General features: G+C 34.8%; 1 protein-coding gene across 5 annotated transcripts in view; it reads left to right on the top strand.

The window, feature by feature from the left end:
- The window catches only part of LOC111502742 (monocarboxylate transporter 7), a 44,550-nt gene extending 26,394 nt beyond the window's left edge, over positions 1-18,156 (top strand). For 4 of the 5 annotated variants that reach the window (XM_074180757.1, XM_074180758.1, XM_074180760.1 and 1 more), the window contains 2 exons: positions 8,984-9,172; positions 9,237-9,470. In XM_074180757.1, coding sequence (XP_074036858.1) covers positions 8,984-9,172; positions 9,237-9,367 — 320 coding nt within the window. In that variant the 3' untranslated portion in view covers positions 9,368-9,470. Of the gene's footprint in view, positions 1-8,983; positions 9,173-9,236; positions 9,471-18,019 lie in introns of those variants that run through there. The other variant, XM_074180761.1, reaches the window with a different exon arrangement.

Raw genomic sequence — 18,156 nt, 5'->3', positions numbered from 1 at the left:
GTTAGACTAATTGGTCGGAATGCTTTTGGTAAGGTGTAGTCCATCTTACCTGGTTTGGATATAAATATCACTCGTACTTCACTCCACTTGCTGGGAATATACCTCAGAGCTAAAGAGGCTCTGGATATCCCAACCAGGTGCGGCATAAGAATATCCATTTCCCATTTATTTATGTGATTTCTCCAGTAGGTGTAATTCATTATATCATGCTGGAAAAGTTTATTTTGTGTATGGTTTTCATTTATTCCTCTGAAACAATGTGATTCATCAACCTGTTCTGTAAATGTCTTGGTCAATGACAATGAACAAGTAACAGAGATCGACACTGATGAAAAAGTGGATCTTATGCACTTATGTTCAATTGTAGCCGAATAACCCTTCATCGTGAGATTTTCACTAGACAGTTCACAAAACCGTAAACAATCCAACACGTGTTTTGCTATACACTGATGTAGTATTAAAACGAGGTTTTGTAAACTCTCTAGTGAAAATTCCACAACACGAAGTGTAATTTGAAAATAAAAGGCAACCCGAATTTTTTTCAACGTTGCGTTATGAATAAGGCCCAGTGGAGGAACTGCATAAAAACTATAGTTGGCAGTGAACATATTACTGTAGTGACAATGAAAAAATTTTGAGTCGAAATCAGTTTTTTGAAAATGGTATTTTTAAAGAAACCGCTTTTGGAAAGAATTTAATGATGAACGAAATGATACATATTATTGAATCATAATATATCTACTCCTGATAGTTTCGGAAATATTTCGAATGATAAATCATTTTATTACTGAATAATAGTTGAACGTAGTAAAAAAATTTCAAAATGATCGAGACGATAATAACTAATTCCTTCATGCTTCAGTTATATGAACTTTATGATTTGATTGATGCATCTTCGACAAAAGGTGACATATCTATAACAGAAAATTAGATTCCTTTTTTGTTCAGAATTTTATAATGAACAAGGATGGTAAGACATTATTGATTCAGTAAATATTTATAATGAGAAATCATTCAAAGTTAGCCATCGAATATTCACTTGTACTTTTCACGACAAAATGAAGGTCTAGTGAAAAATGCGGCTGGCTGCAATCATGTCAGCAGATGGATCTCTATATAGTGTAATTAAACATGAATTGGCAATAATACTACTGAAATTATTCATCATTGAGCATACGAGGTTGATTAAATTAATAAAGCGGCAGTTTTCTCCACTGATTAAAGTGACGCTAAAGAAAAACAATTGAGTTTTGCGTTTTAGATTCACCCTGTATATTTCTTCCAGAATCTATTACCTACTTTTTTTTGAACTCAAAAAGTTTAAATTAATTTTATTCTAAAACCAAAAATAACGGAGTTCTGTGCCTTTTTCAATTTTAAATCAAAACAAATTGGTACATATCGGTTGCAACATTGGCTTTTCAATTGATTATAAAAGTAAGTGCTCAACGAATTTTGTTCATTACTCATCATTTTGACGTTTGTTAAGTCTATTCTTTCAGTCGTTGACTTTCGTGTCAGTTTATTTTAATAATTAAAGTGGTTTTCACTAATTCTGAAAAATGTGATATGCTGAAAGCATACATAATGTTATATTTCCTGAAAGAATTTTTCCAAATCGATTTTTCTCAATCTCATACAGAAAATTCAGGTCAAATCATGAAAATTCCAAATGAGATTGCGTGAAAGCTAGTGAACTGTATTTTGTATCTATTCAACAGAAAAAACATAAGTTTGTGTCATATGAATATAGACCTGTTCAGTGCATTTTACCTGGTGACTGAAAAAGACGAATAACATTTCGCTGATAGTTTGTGAATGCTAAAAATGCCAATTCCAATTTCCTAAAATTAATTCCATGGAGCGACGAACCTAATTTTAGAAATCCGGGCATACAGTGCATTTCATTTAAAACGAGCCACCCTGAATAACTTTTGGTACAATGCTTTTTAGGAAAAATGAAAAAATACGTCAACAATAGTATACAGGGGGACACATTTTGACATTTTCACATTTGATGTTACTTCCCCTATCGTACCCCCAGAGCATGTCACCATTTTTTTTCAAATGGATCACCCTATATTGTTTCGCATTATCAGATGCTCCATGATGACCTGATTTTAACAAAGTATTAAAGATATGGTCTGGAGTTTATGGTTCGGGAGCTACAAATTAAGTTGAGTTGAAAATGAGCCACCCAGAATAAGTTTTGAAACAATGATTTGCAGGAAAAATAAAAAAACAGGCTAACAATTATACAGGAGGCCACATTTTGAAATATTCGTTTTATAGACAAATATGGAAGCAGTAAATCTAACAAAGAGATTTTTATCAATACTTGAATCAAAATCTGATGACTGGACAATGAGAAGAAAAAATTTTCTATAGTAGGTATATGTACAAATACGTTTTCGTCAGCTTCCATATAATAATACAAACGAGCTTTCATTACCGTTATCATGCCTCATGATATTTTCACTCAAATCTTTTAATGTTGTTGATTCCATCTCATACACTTTATACTTCAAATGACCCTATAGAAAGAAATCCACAGGAGTGAGATCCGACGACCTTGGTGGCCATTCTGTGGGACCTCTACTGCCAATCCAACTACCAGGAAAATGATCATCCAAAGGAGGAGGTGCACCATCTTACTGAAAAATTATTTCGTTTTCGAATAAATTTATATCCTCCTCAATTGCCCTGTTGATGCACGGTATTATTCGATTCTCGAACATATCCAAATATTCATCACTACTCAAATTATTATCGATTAAAAAAGGTCCTATGATGTGGTCACCTAAAATTCCTGTCCAAACATTCAGTTGTTGACGTCGTTGGGTATTAACGTGATTAATGAGGATTCGTATCATTTCAATATTGCCAATTTTGCCGATTCCCCTCTTCATCCAAACTTAACGTACATTCATCCGAAAAACAAATTTCATACAAAAAATTCTGATGCAAATTGATCCGTTCAGTGAGACTTTCACAAAACTCGATACGTCTATCGAAATCATCTACGTTCAATTCATGAACTCTTCTAATCCCATATGGACAAAATTTGTACTCATGAAGGATCCTGAAAATGGTTTTTTTGGGAGCTGTCTGAGTTGTCCATTCAGTCACAAGTCTCCAGAAAACACTGCAGCCTCTTGGGCTTATTGCGTTTATTCTCCCATCTTCTCATGACACCCATTCCATCAGTCTCGTTCCCTGTACTAGTTTGTTCAGGTTCCGTGTTGGATGTTCGTCATATTCTTCTGGGCATAATTTTGTACGTCCATATATTGCCTGCCTCCTGTGATCAAGTGCCTCACATTCGCATAAGATGTGTAGAGCTGTTTCTGTCCCTTCGTTGCATAATCTGCAGCTGAGGTCTCCGTTGAAGAGCCCCATTTTATTCAGGTGTCCTCTAAGCGTACAATGACTGGTTAGTAACCCTGTAATTATTCTGAGCCGATCCCTACTATATTGAAGTAGTTCTTCGGATCTTTTCTCGGACGGTTCCCTAATGAAGGTTATACTGTGTTTATTGCCAGGTACTTTTGTCCAGTATTCTGTATGCTTCTCATTGGACCTTATTGTATGCTTCTTATTGGACCTATATAAGATGAAGTTGATGATCCGCGTCTAGTGCATTCATCAGCTTTATCATTACCTGTGATTCCTGAATGCCCTGGTACCCAGAACAAAGTTAATTTGTCCCTGTTCGCAAGTTCATTCAGTTCTTCATGGCATTCCCAGACCAGTTTTGATGTCACCTTCGGTTTTGTCAGAGCCCCTAGTGCGCTCTTGCTGTCTGTAAAAATATTGATTCGCTCATTTCTTTGAGGTCTCAATGTAATAAGCCTTGCACACTGCAAGATAGCATACACTTCCGCCTGAAAGACGGATGTGTATAGTCCTAGCGGATAGCTGTAGTTCAGATTTCTATCCGCTCGGTATATTCCAGCTCCCGTTCCATGTTTGGTCTTCATTCCATCTGTTTACCAGGTGTTTTTCCAAACATGTTTTCGGGATGGCTAATGATCTTCCACTCTTCACGGCTTATGATTTTGGCCGTGAAGTTTGTGTTAAAGGTGTACTTCGGTGTCATGTGGTCCGTGCACATATTCAATATGTGCTCCTCCACTTGTTCCGAAATTTCTATTCGGTCCGATCTTTTGTAGTTCGGTGAGTTTTCCAGTCTGAATTGGCCCATCCTGGCCTCCCCCAGTATCACAAAGTATAAAGGAGGTAGATTCATGAGTGTCTCCAATGCAGCTGTTGGGGTAGTTCTCATTGCTCCCGTCATTCCCAAACATGAAAGTCTTTGCACCTTGCCTAGTTTGTTGATGGCGGTTGCCTGCTGCATCTTTGGCCAACAAACCAGAGATGCGTATGCTATCATGGGTTTAACCACCATCGTGTTTAGCCAATATACCATGTCTGGTTTTAGCCCCCATGTTTTTCCATAGGTGCGTCTGGCGAGCATCAGTGCTACCTCCGTTTTCCTCTTTATCCTGTCCAAGTATTGGTTCCAGGTTAGTTTGGAATCCAGAATTAGTCTCAGATATTCAACCTCCCCGACACTTGTATTTTTTCACCTCGAAGTTTTAGAGGTCCGAGACCCTCCGTTTAATCCTCTTGGTGAATGCTACTATGGTCGATTTGGATGGGCTCATGTTATGCTCTTCTTCTTCGGTCCATCTTGTTATAATTTTCGGGGCCTGCTGCATGCATCCCTTCACTACATTATTGTATTTACCCTGGACTAAGATGACTGAGTTGTCAGCATAGCCCAGTGCTTTATACCCATTATGGTCTAAGAGACATAGTAGCTTGTCCATTACAAGGTTCCATAACAGAGGGGTTAGAACCCCCCTGAGGACAGCCCCTTGCTACCCGTGACACGATACCAGTTTCCCCCATAATGGTTGTATATACCAATCTTCCCCTAAGCATGAAGTCTCCACCTACAGCTTGTCTTGTCGATCCCTCTTCTCCTCGACGCCTGGATGATTGGTTCTAACGACGTATTATCAAATGAGCCCTCGATGTCCAAGAAAGCAGCTAAAAGTACTTCATTGTTTTTGTAAGTATATTCTACTTTTTCTGTTACCCGACATAGAGCCATTTCTGTTGACATACCTGACCTGTATGCATATTGGTCTCGATGTAATGGTCTGATAGCCAGTGATACGTCCCTGATATGCCTGTCAAGTAGTTTTTCTAGCGTTTTCAACGGAAATGACATGAGACTAATTGGTCTCAAAGTCCAGAGTCCTGTCCGATTTTCCCAGGTTTCGGAATGAAGGTGGCCCTGATCAGTCTTCAAATTTTTGGTATGTGTCCCAGTGCTGAGCTTGCCCTGAGAATTATACACAATTTTTTGAAAAGTACTCCCGGTCCCTTTTGAAGCATTACTGGGCATATGCCATCAGGTCCCGGCGACTTATAGGGTTGAAATGAGTTCACAGCCCATTTAATTTTCTCCATATCCATCACCTTCTTTGTCATTTTCCAGTCCTCCGTGGATGCCTTTTTTGGGGTCTCCAGTTCTGAATTCGCCCAGGCCTGCGGTGTTAGATTTGTAATTTCTGACCCGGGAAAGTGTACCCGGAAAAGCTCTCTGATAGATTCTTCTCCGGTTTTTGTATACTCCCTCGTATTTGTTTTCAGATTGTTCATTGAGACCTGAGGTTCCTTCGAGTCCTAAAAACCTTAATATGACTGATTCTTGATTCTCGAGATAACTTAGTAAGAGACTGCGGATTTTCCATCAGTTCAACGTGCCCTAAAACTGCATACAAATAGCTTCATCGTTGACATCTCCTGAATGGTTATCCTTTTCAATTTTAACAGATACAGTTTCCATAAATTTGTTGTATAATTCCGAAACGTATTTTCGTCGTACATTTTTCCTGGATGATTATCATTGAACATACGGGCAGCAGCCCTAGCACTATTTCCATTCTGGTAGTACAAACTTACTATTTCAATCCATTTTCGAAGCGTATAAACCATTACTTCTTAAGAATTCACAGAAACACCACACACAAACAGAAACACCAATTGTATCTTCACCTGGTAGGTAATCATTATTGTAATATGAGACAAATACAAAATGAAGAGAATATCGATTTCAAACTAAACTAGGCAAAATGAGACTTTTTTGAAGTATACTTCACAAAATCACCAATGAAACCTAGGTAACAGATTGTACAGAAGTTCATTCAGAGTGGTTCGTTTCCAACTGAAATAATTTTTAGTGTCCAAACTATGAGCTTCAGACCATAATGTATTCTACTTTGTTGAAATCTGTTCATCATGGAACATCTGCAAATGCAAAACAATTGATCCATTGAAAAAAATGGTGACATGCTCTGAGGGTGCGATAGGGAAAGTTATATCAAATGTGAATATGTCAAAATGTGTCCCCCTGTATACTATTGGTGAGATGTTTTTTATTTTTACTGAAAATCATTGTTCCAAAATTCATTCAGGCTGGCTCGTTTTCAACTCAAATAATTTTCAGCTCCCGAACCATAAGATTCAGACCATATGTTTTATACTTTGTTGAAATCTGCTCATCATGGAGCATCTGATAATGGTAAAACAATATAGGGTGATCCATTCAAAAAAAATTGGTGACATGCTCTGGGGGTGCGATAGGGGAAGTCACATCAAATATAAACATGTCAAAATGTGTCCCCCTGTATACTATGGTTGACATGTTTCTTAATTTTTTCTGCAAATCATGGTACTAAAAGTAATAGAGGGTGGCTCGTTTTAAATGGAATGCACTGTATATAACAGGAAAAATCATCATTACTGGAATAATGAAAACCTTATTCGAAGTATTTTTTCATTACACAGGTACGTTTCAACATAAACATATGGGTCAAAAATCATTGGACCAGTTTTTCAAGATGTTACTTCCACAAGTGAGCATCATTTGAAATTCGTTATAACCATAATCAAGGATTCCTTCAGTAATCTCGACTCAGCTGATCGCCTTAGAGCGTTTTTCCACGGTGTGCCTGCAAACAATGTTGTAATTTTGTAATTGATTTTTCAAACAATTGTTTCATGGCTACCAGAGGACCAGTTAGTTGGTCTCCCCATTTTCCTGACATTATACCCACGGATTTTTATTGCTGGGAGATTTCTGAAGAATCAGGTATATGAGAATAGCTACAATAGTATCGACGATCTACCATACGAGCACGGAAGAATGTATTTGAAGATTGCATTTAATTTTGTATAATTTGAATAATTTTACAAAATTCAGCTATATTAATCTGTTTCGATTTTGAATAACATGGTATACTTAACGAAAGTGAAAAATACGTATAACATCTTTTTTTATTCAAGGATAACCTTATCAGTTTAGAAGAGAATTGGTGATTTATCAAGGTATGAATATACAGTATGTCTCATTTCAGAAAATGAATTCAAAACACTGTTCATTTGTTTTTCTGTTAGCACCACGTTGTTTAGTTAAAAAAAAACACTTCTAGTTCTCCATTTCAACCGAAGTCACCGGAGTCGCATCTTCAATAATAATAGGTAAAGTTAGCGATAGTGTCGACACGAGTTTGATCACACTGTACAGCGCCTAATGGTCCAGAATTTTACCAGTTCTCAACATTGATTTTTTGTTACTTTTTGTATTGATTTTCAGTCGCAACAATTGTTGCGAACCCAAAACATCCCAATAAATTTCAAGAACTGCAACAGTTTATATTAATGTTAAAAATATCAATAGGTTCGTTCCAACCAGCGTCAGAAACAGTTTCTGACAGTCACGATTCTGCGCAGTAATGTGATTGCGTTCCAACGTGAGTTTCCAACCATTAGTAAACTATCACTTTTCTGTTCCATCCAAGATTCAAACCTGTTCGAAATCTATCAGAATGGTTTGACGATTATTTTCTAACCATTAATCTGACGCATGTGTATTTCGTATTACTGTTTCTGTCTTATGTTCATGCAACTTGCAAACAACATAATCTGCAAAAATTGTTATAAAATGAATTATGTATTTGCTGGCGCAGGAAAAATTTTAGGAATTCTTCATGTGAACCTAAAATATAATTTAATAACACAAATTAATTATTGCGGTGACCTACTGAACTCCCAGTTCCACGTTGATTAGTAAATAGAATAGAGACATAAAATACTGCAACCTTCTTTTACTCTCCAAAAATACACTTGATTAGATTTATTTTTAAATGTTATGTTGAAATTCCATGCCAAATTTCAGTTGAACTATCAGCTGTTCCAATCAGAAATTTCAAATTAATCAGAAACCAATATTTACCAGACATGCGCGTTGACAACGATTTACAAACTGTTGGAAATTTGTTGGTGACTCAAGGTTGGAACGAACCTAATGGAACATGTTAAAATCGAAAACGGGCTGGGAATGGGCTATATGAAGAACAAAAAGACAGGTAAACCAAGAGTATTTATCAAATGATTAATAATATTCAGTTATATTTAATGAATTAGGAGAAATCTGCAATTAATACTGAAATCTATTGTGAACCATTTCAAGAAATACTTATTTGAATTTTCGCAACTAATCCGCTGATGGAATTCCAATGATAGATTATTATTGTTTTTTTGTAGTGAACGTTGGACACCATTTTGATGTCTTTTCATTTTCTATTGTTAACTTGTAAAACTAACTGATACATATGCAAAAATGATAAAACTTGTACAATGAGTATGATTAATGAAAAAAAAATTGGTAACAACACACAGATAGACTGAATTTCCTGTTGGCTATTCAAACAAAGAGTTTATTATATTGACCAAAATGGAAAATCAGATGTTGAACATGATATTAACTGGCCTTCATCTGGTGTATTGAACCTCAACATCATTCATAACTTTGAAAGTATACATAGTTTTCTGCGATATTGATTTCGTGAAAAGGGGATTTCTCAATGCAAAATTTGTCAGTGAAGAAAAATGACGTTTTAATTTTCAGTATTCATCTTTCGTGACGATTATACGTGGAAAATTGTGAACCTCGGAATTTTGGGATTTCTGAGATGTTTTATCCAAACTCCTTTGGCTTTGGTGATATCTGAGGAATACAAAGATAACTTTTCAACAGCTCTGTCACTATTCATGGTGGTTTCTGGAACTGTTAGCCTAGCATTTGGTCCTTTAATGAGTGAGTTAGATGGAAACTGATATGACAATCATAGTGAAATTATTTTAAAATCGATATTTTACAGGTTATGTCAAGGCCATCACACATAGTGATGCGATGGTTATTCATGTACTGACTATGGCATATTTAATCTGCAGCATTTCATGGATCGTAGAACTCGTCTACAAAAAAATTAAAGAAAGACGAAAAACTTAAGGACTGAAGTTTTACTTCCTTGTCAGACAATAGTAATATCATTCTGTATCTATTATTCCCTGAGCGAATGCCATTTTTGAAATAAAATACTTATTTATTTCCATCAATAGTTTATTTTCTCTCTCAACAAGAAAAAAATGAAATATATTTTTGGCTCTCTATTTCTCCATCTTTATACAAAAAACTGTGGAAATATTCAGAAGGAAGGAAGAAAGCAATCAATTTCAAAATCAACACTTGACAAAGAGTAACTTTCACGAACGAACTGGAAGAAAAAGCCCCCACGAAACAATTACTTTCATATAAACATTTAATTACACAAAAAAAACTTTCGGTACGACTACTTTTATATGATCAGTGAATTATGCCAAAAACACGTTTCCCTATACAGTTTATACTTCAAAAATTTGTCATGGAATTCAATTAGATATCATTCGAATTATTGTTACACAATACAGTATATGAGAGAGGTAAAATTTTACTTACATGGAACACTGTCATCCTCAATGGCGAACATCCCATGTTTCGAAAAAAGAAACTTGCCTTATTTCACCTTCAGTGACTGAAATTTTACCTTTTTCATACACTATGTTGTGTAGCAATACTGTGAATGATATGTTTCAATTCCATGACGACTATTTGGAGTAAAAACTGAATAGGGAAACGTTTTTTTAATATACTTCAATGATTATATAAAAGTAGTTGTTCCGAAAGTATTTTTTGTTTCGTGTAATTCAATGTTTATATGAAAGTAGTTGTTTTGTTAGGGCTTTTTCTTTCAGTTTGTCTCTGAAAGTTACTTCTTTGTATGATCTACACGTCTTTGTGAAGAGTTTATTTTAACCCGGCATTACCCGCATAATGGTCAAAAACACGGCAGTTTTCCATTTACCACTTGAAATTCGTTAAATAGGACATTTGGCGTACAAAGCTCCACCTATTCCCTCTCCATAATATTGACAGTTACTCTTTAGGGTCATTTTTCGCCTCTTCCAAAGCGTTCAGTGTGTACATCTATTACTGTTGTGATCGCGATTGTGGTCGAAAGCACCGTGCGCGTGTACTGGTAAAGCGAGGAAATTTGGAATAGTTTTTGTTCAAGTGAGTATTATTGTTGTATTTTTTGGAGATAATATTAGTTCTTTTGCCAGTTCGATTTTTATTTAATTTAATAACCTGTTTGTTATTCAATAGGCATCACATATTCGTGTTTTGACACGTGCTCACAATTCAGAGGTAGAAATATTCTGACATATGTACAATAAGGCATTCTTGTTTCAGAAAATGAGTTATGAACGAGAACAAGCACATCTACTGGTACTGTATAATGAACTTGAAGATGAGGATGTTTATGGATCTGAAGATGGTGAAATCGATGAGGTTGAAATAAATGAGTATGATTCATTATCATAGCAGTCAAGCGATGAAGAAATTGTGCGAAGTGATGAAGAAGGAGGTAATATTGCGATAAATGAAAGACATACATATGTCGAAAAAAACAAACGAACTGTGTGGAACAAATTTCCTGTAGAATCGTTCAACAGAAGGAAAACACTATGACAAACTGTAAATCAGGCTTCAGGGGTAATTGGGCCAGCAAAATTAGCAACGACTGCAATAGAAGCTTAGAAATGTTTTTTTCCAGATGAGGTAATCCAAGAGATTGTTCAATGCACACACCAGTATATTCGGAATGAAAGACCAAACTTTCAAAGAGAACGTGATGCTGCTGATACAGACGAATGCGAACTGAAGGCCGTGAGTGCTTTATTCTATATAGCGGGTGTGCTAAAATCATCACATTTGAATCTCAGAGATTTATACAATCAAGATGGTACTGGTGTGGAAATGTTTCGTCTGACTATGGGTACAAATCGACTGCAATTCTTACTACGAGCTCTGCTCTGACAATATTGAAGATAGAGAAATAAGAAAACAAAGTGATAAGTTTGCTCAAGCGCGAAATCTTTTTGATGGTTTTGTTCAACGATGTTTGTCAAACTATTCTCCAAGTGACTGTGTAACTGTTGATGAAATGCTCGAGCTCTTTCGTGGTAGGTGTCCGTTCCGCCAATATATGCCGAAAAAACCAGCGAGGTATGGATTAAAACTCTGGGCATTAGTTGACTCAGAATCGTTTTATACATATAATATGGAACCTTATGTGGGAGTTCAGGCTGCTAATTTATGACTGTCTGAATGGAACCCGAGTGATTCTTTCCATCCAGATAGTCATAAATCAGCAGTCTACAATTCAATATTGCACAGAGCATTCTCACTGCCTTTGTCTACTAACAATCCAGCTAGGAAAATTTATATAATTACACAAATAGGTCATAATAATGATTTCAACGCAGATACAATCCAGAAGTTAGTCAGGTATATTAATCTGTAAGTGAATTTACGGCTTTGTTTTCTGACTAACTTCTGTATTGTATCTGCGTTGAAACCATTATTATGACCCATCTGTGTGACTGTATCAATTTTCCTAGTTAGATTGTTAGCAGACAAAGGCAGTGAAAATGGTCTGTGCAATATTGAATTGCAGGCTGCTAACTCACGACTGTTTGGATGGAAATAATCACTCGGGATCCATCCAGACAGTCATAAATTAGCAGCCTAAAATTCAATGTTGTACAGAACATTCTCACTGCCTTTGTCTGCTGACAATATGACTAGGGAAATTGATATGATTACACAGATAGATCATAATAATGGTTTCAACGCAGATACAGTCCAGAAGTTAGTCAGAAAATAAAGCCTTAAATTCACTTACATATTGAAATACCCCCAGATCAAACAACCAGAAATCAAGAAATTTGTAACTCTAACATATTTTGGTAAAATAACAGAGATAATTGCGGGTTTCTTCAGAAAAAACAATGTGGAAGTCGCATTTAGACCACATGCCAAGTTATCAGATTTTTTTTCAATGCCAAAGATAAAGTGGGCAAGTTGAAGAAATCTGGAGTTCATAAGCTTAAGTGTAATGGTTTTTATGTGAGACAATGTAGTCGAAATTTTTAAAAACGGTATGCTGATCGTGAAAGATCCTTCAGATTAGATAAAAATTATTCAACGTTTTCAAACCATTCCTTGGCATGCAACCACAAACAAGTTCGCGAATCTAAATGATACAGAAATTTGCACTATGCAAGGAAGGGTTGCAAACTCAATTATTTGGAATCGTTGGAAATTCACAAGCATAAACATTGAAGGTGCAACCTGTTTAAATAATAAATCGATTTAGTTTACTCACCGATTTTCAAATAAACATTTCCACATTGTTACTAGTGAACAAAATTTAGGTACTCAATCAAGCTAAGTACCTCTATTATAACCTACAGTGATGTTATATAAGGGCTACTGTAATGAATCATTGTTAGTTTGATGTATAAGTTTGAAAATGTCCTTATAGGACAAAACTGCAGTGACGCTAGTTACAAATAAAAGAAGTAAGAACATAAAAATTTTCAATTCTTTTTTTTTTATTATTTTTCAGTAAAAAATCATTCGAATATTACCATGAGAAGTAGAGTCAATCTTTTTCTTTTCAGTTCCAATCAAAGTTGTATTAGATGATGATATATAACACACAACAATTTAGAATGCAGGAGCCGAATAGTAGTAGAGAGTAGAGTGCTGAAACAAACCAAAACTTTAGTTAACAAACTTGGAACTTTCGTATAGCAGCTTTAAGTTGTTTAATAAAGGGTTTGGAGTTGCTTTTATCCCAGACGTGAGCCATCTGCATAAGTAATTATGTTCGCCTGCGCGTATTGTTATAATTTAATAGGTAGATTTCCATCCAACGGTATTATTTATTGAGGTGTTTCGCAGAATTATGGGTAGGTGATATTATCGTCAGGGCGAATCGATAACACTGTCAGTTTTCCGCTTTTAAGAGGTGGATGAGATACAGGAGAAAGCATTTCGTTATCGATTATGTGATGTGATACTCAAATATGAGCATAATTTCGTGCTTGCGTGAACACGTTTTTTTTTCAATACCACTCTGAAAGATACCTCCATTGATATTTTTCGTCAAATATATCTTGAGCTCAAGACTTGATATTTCAGAATTTCGAAGTCAAAAACCAAGAGTTGATGAATTTTCCAATCACCTGGCCTGATGATAGTTGCCTTTGAAGGCGATACAACAATTATAGCGGCCATACAATTTGTCGATACTATTTTTATAGAACGATTTATCTTCAGCCTCAAAACAGACCTCAGTGTCGACGATCATCTCTTCATCGGCACCAAATTTTTTTTCAGCGCGCACTCTCTTGAGGTCTTAGAACAGAAAAATATCGGTAGGAGCTACATATGGAGAAAACGGTGGATTCGAAAGCAATTCTAGGAATTTTTTCATCGTATTCATTGATTTGTGACACAGTGCATTGCCTTGATGAAACAGCACTTTTTTTTCTCACAATGGGCCCGTTTTTTTACGATTTCGTCCTTGAAACGCTTCAATAACTCTATGTTATAGACGCTGTTGATGCCTTTTTCGTTACAAGATAGTTCTCGGTGCTCATTTCACCTCGTTTGAATCCAGCAAAATACTTCTCAAAATTTGATTTTCCAGGTGCAAAATCCGAATAAAGTTCATCAAGCCAATCCTTGGCTTCAACAGTTTTTAATGTTTTTTTCTGCCGAAAGCAATGCTTTATTGACAAACGAAATACCTTTTAATCAATTTTCTTCAGACTAACAAAAGTTGCTTCACTCTAAATATTCTATCCCACAAAGTAACAGTCTGATGGCTGTGAAATTTGTAAACGTGTTTTTTGAAGGTTAGTGTTAACTGAAAATCATATGGATTTAATACTAGTAGCGCCATCTTTCTATTAGCCTATAAACTTTTCAGCCTATCTAATATATTTTTTTTTTTTTTTTTTTTTCTGATTGATTCGGCCGTTACTTGATGAAGATCCATAGTAATTTCACAAACTACACTTAAACGATTTGATCTCCACTAACTTTATTGAAAATAATCATTGAACATGTTTCGCTAAAACATTAGCTTTTTCAAATGATTAATACATCCAAGCATCCTTACATTCATATTTATATACTACAGGTAACCACAATCGAGACTACCTGTAAGAAATTACCTGAATCTCTACATCACATACCTGCTCGATTATGCTTACCTAAAGCAAATTGCCTACCATCTACATCAATAATAATTCTTTATGGGTTTTTAAGAAAACAAGTTCAATAAAGTTAGTGGAGATCAAATCGTTTAAGTGTAGTTTGTGAAATATCTAATATATCATTCAATGTTTTTGAAATATCCCATATCTACAAAGTTGTAGAGCAACCCCTGTTGCATCCATGGGCTGCAAAAACTATATATTGAAAAAAAGACTTTCATATGATTTTTCATAATCCATGCTCTAAACTGCAAAGTGATATTCAGAATTAGAAATACACTCAAGTTATGTGGTCATAGTTCCCACGACACGGCCATTCACACGCAGATTCAGCTGAGTAAGAGATATTCCAGGAATACCTTATCTCGACATGCAGTTAGCATCCAGTTAACATTATATTAATTATCATTCTGTTTGTAGCTCTCGTAAGAGACAGTCGTCTCTAGTTTGTAAAATAAATTCTTTTTAAAAAGTTATTTTCTCGTTCCAATCATTTAATTCTCACCTTTTACTTGATGACATCTAATAGCACTATCAATGATGATAATTATAAAATTTTCACTCAATAAATTCAATTCAAGACGCATTGATGAACTGGTATATCAAACTATTTTAGAATGTCTTTTATATAACAGTTGAAAACTTGTTTAGATAAATGAATAGTTCTACAAAACGAGTAAATTTTGGAAAAACAATCACAATGTAATATTACTTCTAGGAAAACAGTTGATTTATGAATATGTTCATTCTTGACATTTTATGAAAATAGATTGATACTGATTGAATAACTTCTTGTCTGTCGTTGAAAAAAATATTAAATTTTAGCGTTTATTGATTTACAGAGATTTCAGCAAGTTCCATATATGCCTTTTTCTGATTGATTCGGCATTTACTTGATGAAGGTCCATAGTAATTTCATAAACTACACCGTACGATTTGATCTCCACAAACTTTAGTTGAGAAATATATCATGACATGTTTCGCTAACACAGAAGCTGATTTCTCGAATTTGGATGTTTTGTCTTCATTATTTTTAACTAACTTTTCAACGTATTACTTGTTCTATATGCAATTTTAATATCTCGTTTCCTAAAAAAAGAAGCCACTTTTTCTGTTGTTTGTCCAAAATACGTTAAAGCTCTATAATTTTGATTTTGTTTATCTATTCCATCAATAGGAAAATCGTCGCGAATCGCTTTTGCGTAGACTTTTTTGGAAAGTATTTTGTTTATTAATTAAGCTTCAAACCCATTGTTAACTGCAATTTGCTTGATGATATTAGGTTCTTTATTGAAATTATCTATTGATTTATATATATATATATATATATATACGATATAGATATAGAGATAAATATATATATATATATATATATATATATATATATATATATACAGAGATGAAGATGTTAGTTATTGAGTGTGTATGATATAAATCAAAAGGGAAAATTTGTGGACAGAACACTCAAAAAAAGGGGCAAACCGCGGACACGTGTTTCTGGCTATTGACCTCATCAGCGCGGTGCAGCCAATTACAAAGATGGACAACAACTGGTTACCAAAAATGAAAAACTTCACATATGCACGGTGTCATATGTGAACAACTGTAACCAGTTGTTGTCCATCTTTGCAATTGGCTGCACCGCGCTGATGAGGCCAATAGCCAGAAACACGTGTCCGCGGTTTGCTCCCTTTTTTGAGTGTTCTGTCCACAAATAATAATAATAATAATTTATTCATCCGTAAATCATAATACATAAATATAAAATGAAGTATATGAAGTACATATACCTTGATGAATAAACGGATACTTCCACTGAGGATAAAACCCTGTGTGTGGGTGAATTACAGAACAATAACAAAATTGAACAATTATATGAGTAGTGCTTTAGAGCTGAATAAATGAACAATAAACAATGGCATCACTGAATAGACAATCGCCAGATTGCTCCTTGTGCGTGACATAGCCTCTAGAAATGATGAAAATAATTCTACAAAAATCTTTTACATGCCACATATCACAAAATTTAAATTCTCACAATCCAGGTCAATTGAATAACACAATCAGTTTGAAATCTCAGTAAACATAACATTCATATTATGTTCCCTAAGACTTCAGTTATTCTAAAACTCACCAATAATAATAAAAAATGATAAAATATCAATCTCATAAATTCCCGCATTGATAGAGAAAATCAAAGGTTGCACAAAAAAAAAAATTAAAACAAACGACCACATACAGACAGATTACGGAAGTTCATACTTGTTCGTCAAGATAAGAAATATTGTTTTACACATTATATATAGGTATTGATAAACTAGGGAGATACAAATATTGACTAAATTAATAATATGAAATATATAAAATACAATAATATACATGTAATGAGTAGAACGCAGAAAGGGCCAAGTTCATATATTGGTAGTGCGATGTTCAAATTTCGTGTTTTAAAACTGTTTATCTTTTGTCTTTTTTTCCCAAATTAACAAACTTATAATTACCGTTGAAATTATTTGAAATTAACAAAAAATAAATAATAATTGCACACAGAAACTTTCTCTCGGTTATCTTAAAGGTGCGATTTTGTTCCATCCTTTACATAAAAGGGGACGTATGATTCTCCACTCACAAGCGACTTTGGTGAAATTGGTGACATGTGTGAATCGTTGTATTTGTGCCACGCGCCAGTATACGGGTGTCTGCAGTATGCTGTATAATGTCCTCTGTTAGTAGTCCCACTGTGGTTTAAAAGTGCATATATATTATAACAAGTAGCCACATTTTCTGCTGCAAAATTGTCCATATCCAATCCTTCTAGAGGAAATTCGATGACATCATTCAATTTGCCTCTACTTTCCGTTGGAGAGAATCTTTTTAAATGTATTATTAAAATATAGGGAAACTTGTGGATTGATAAGGACTTTGTTCATTTCGAACACGTCGGTTTTTCATTTCCATCCAAAGTTTCTTCTCTTGTAAAAGAATCCAAGCATTGCCACAATGTGTTATTGGATTAAATTAAATTATGAACACTCTCTCTAGGTAGGTTCTTTATAAATCTGACTAGTTTACTTTTGAATTGATTGATATTACGTATCTGTTGAATATTCGAAGGTAAGCTGTTGTATAGTTTTGGACCCAAGTATTTATGACATTCCTGGCCCACCGATTTATGCATACGAGGACATTGGAACTGTTTACGATGCCTAGTACTATAGTCATGGGTAAGTGTTTCTAACTGATTCTTGTGTTTATGTTGTCTTATGTTAGAGTTTCTGTAATACAATTGTCTCATATCTAGTAATCTCGATTCTATATAAAGTGTATCACTTGGATATCTCAATTTCTTAGATAGCATCAATTTTAGAAATCGTTTCTGAATGACTTCAAGAGAATGGATGTGACTTTTAGATATACCTCCCCATCCGAGTAGTCCATAAGTGATGTAACTTTCCACAAGACTGTGATAAATTATCTTTTTTTGTTTCAGGTCAAGAATATCATTCAACTGTCGGAATTTATAAAGAACAAATCGAAGTTTTTTCAGGAGGAACTTGATGTGATGGTCCCATTTCAGATGTACATCTATAACTATTCCAAGATATTTTATTATATTTGTTGACATTA

The sequence above is a fragment of the Leptinotarsa decemlineata genome, unplaced genomic scaffold (assembly GCF_025532065.1).
Source record: "Leptinotarsa decemlineata unplaced genomic scaffold, Ldec_3_MD MMD2_tig00026299_RagTag_RagTag, whole genome shotgun sequence".
In the NCBI taxonomy this organism is placed as follows: Eukaryota; Metazoa; Arthropoda; class Insecta; order Coleoptera; family Chrysomelidae; genus Leptinotarsa; species Leptinotarsa decemlineata.
This window is presented reverse-complemented; position numbering and strand designations above follow the sequence as displayed.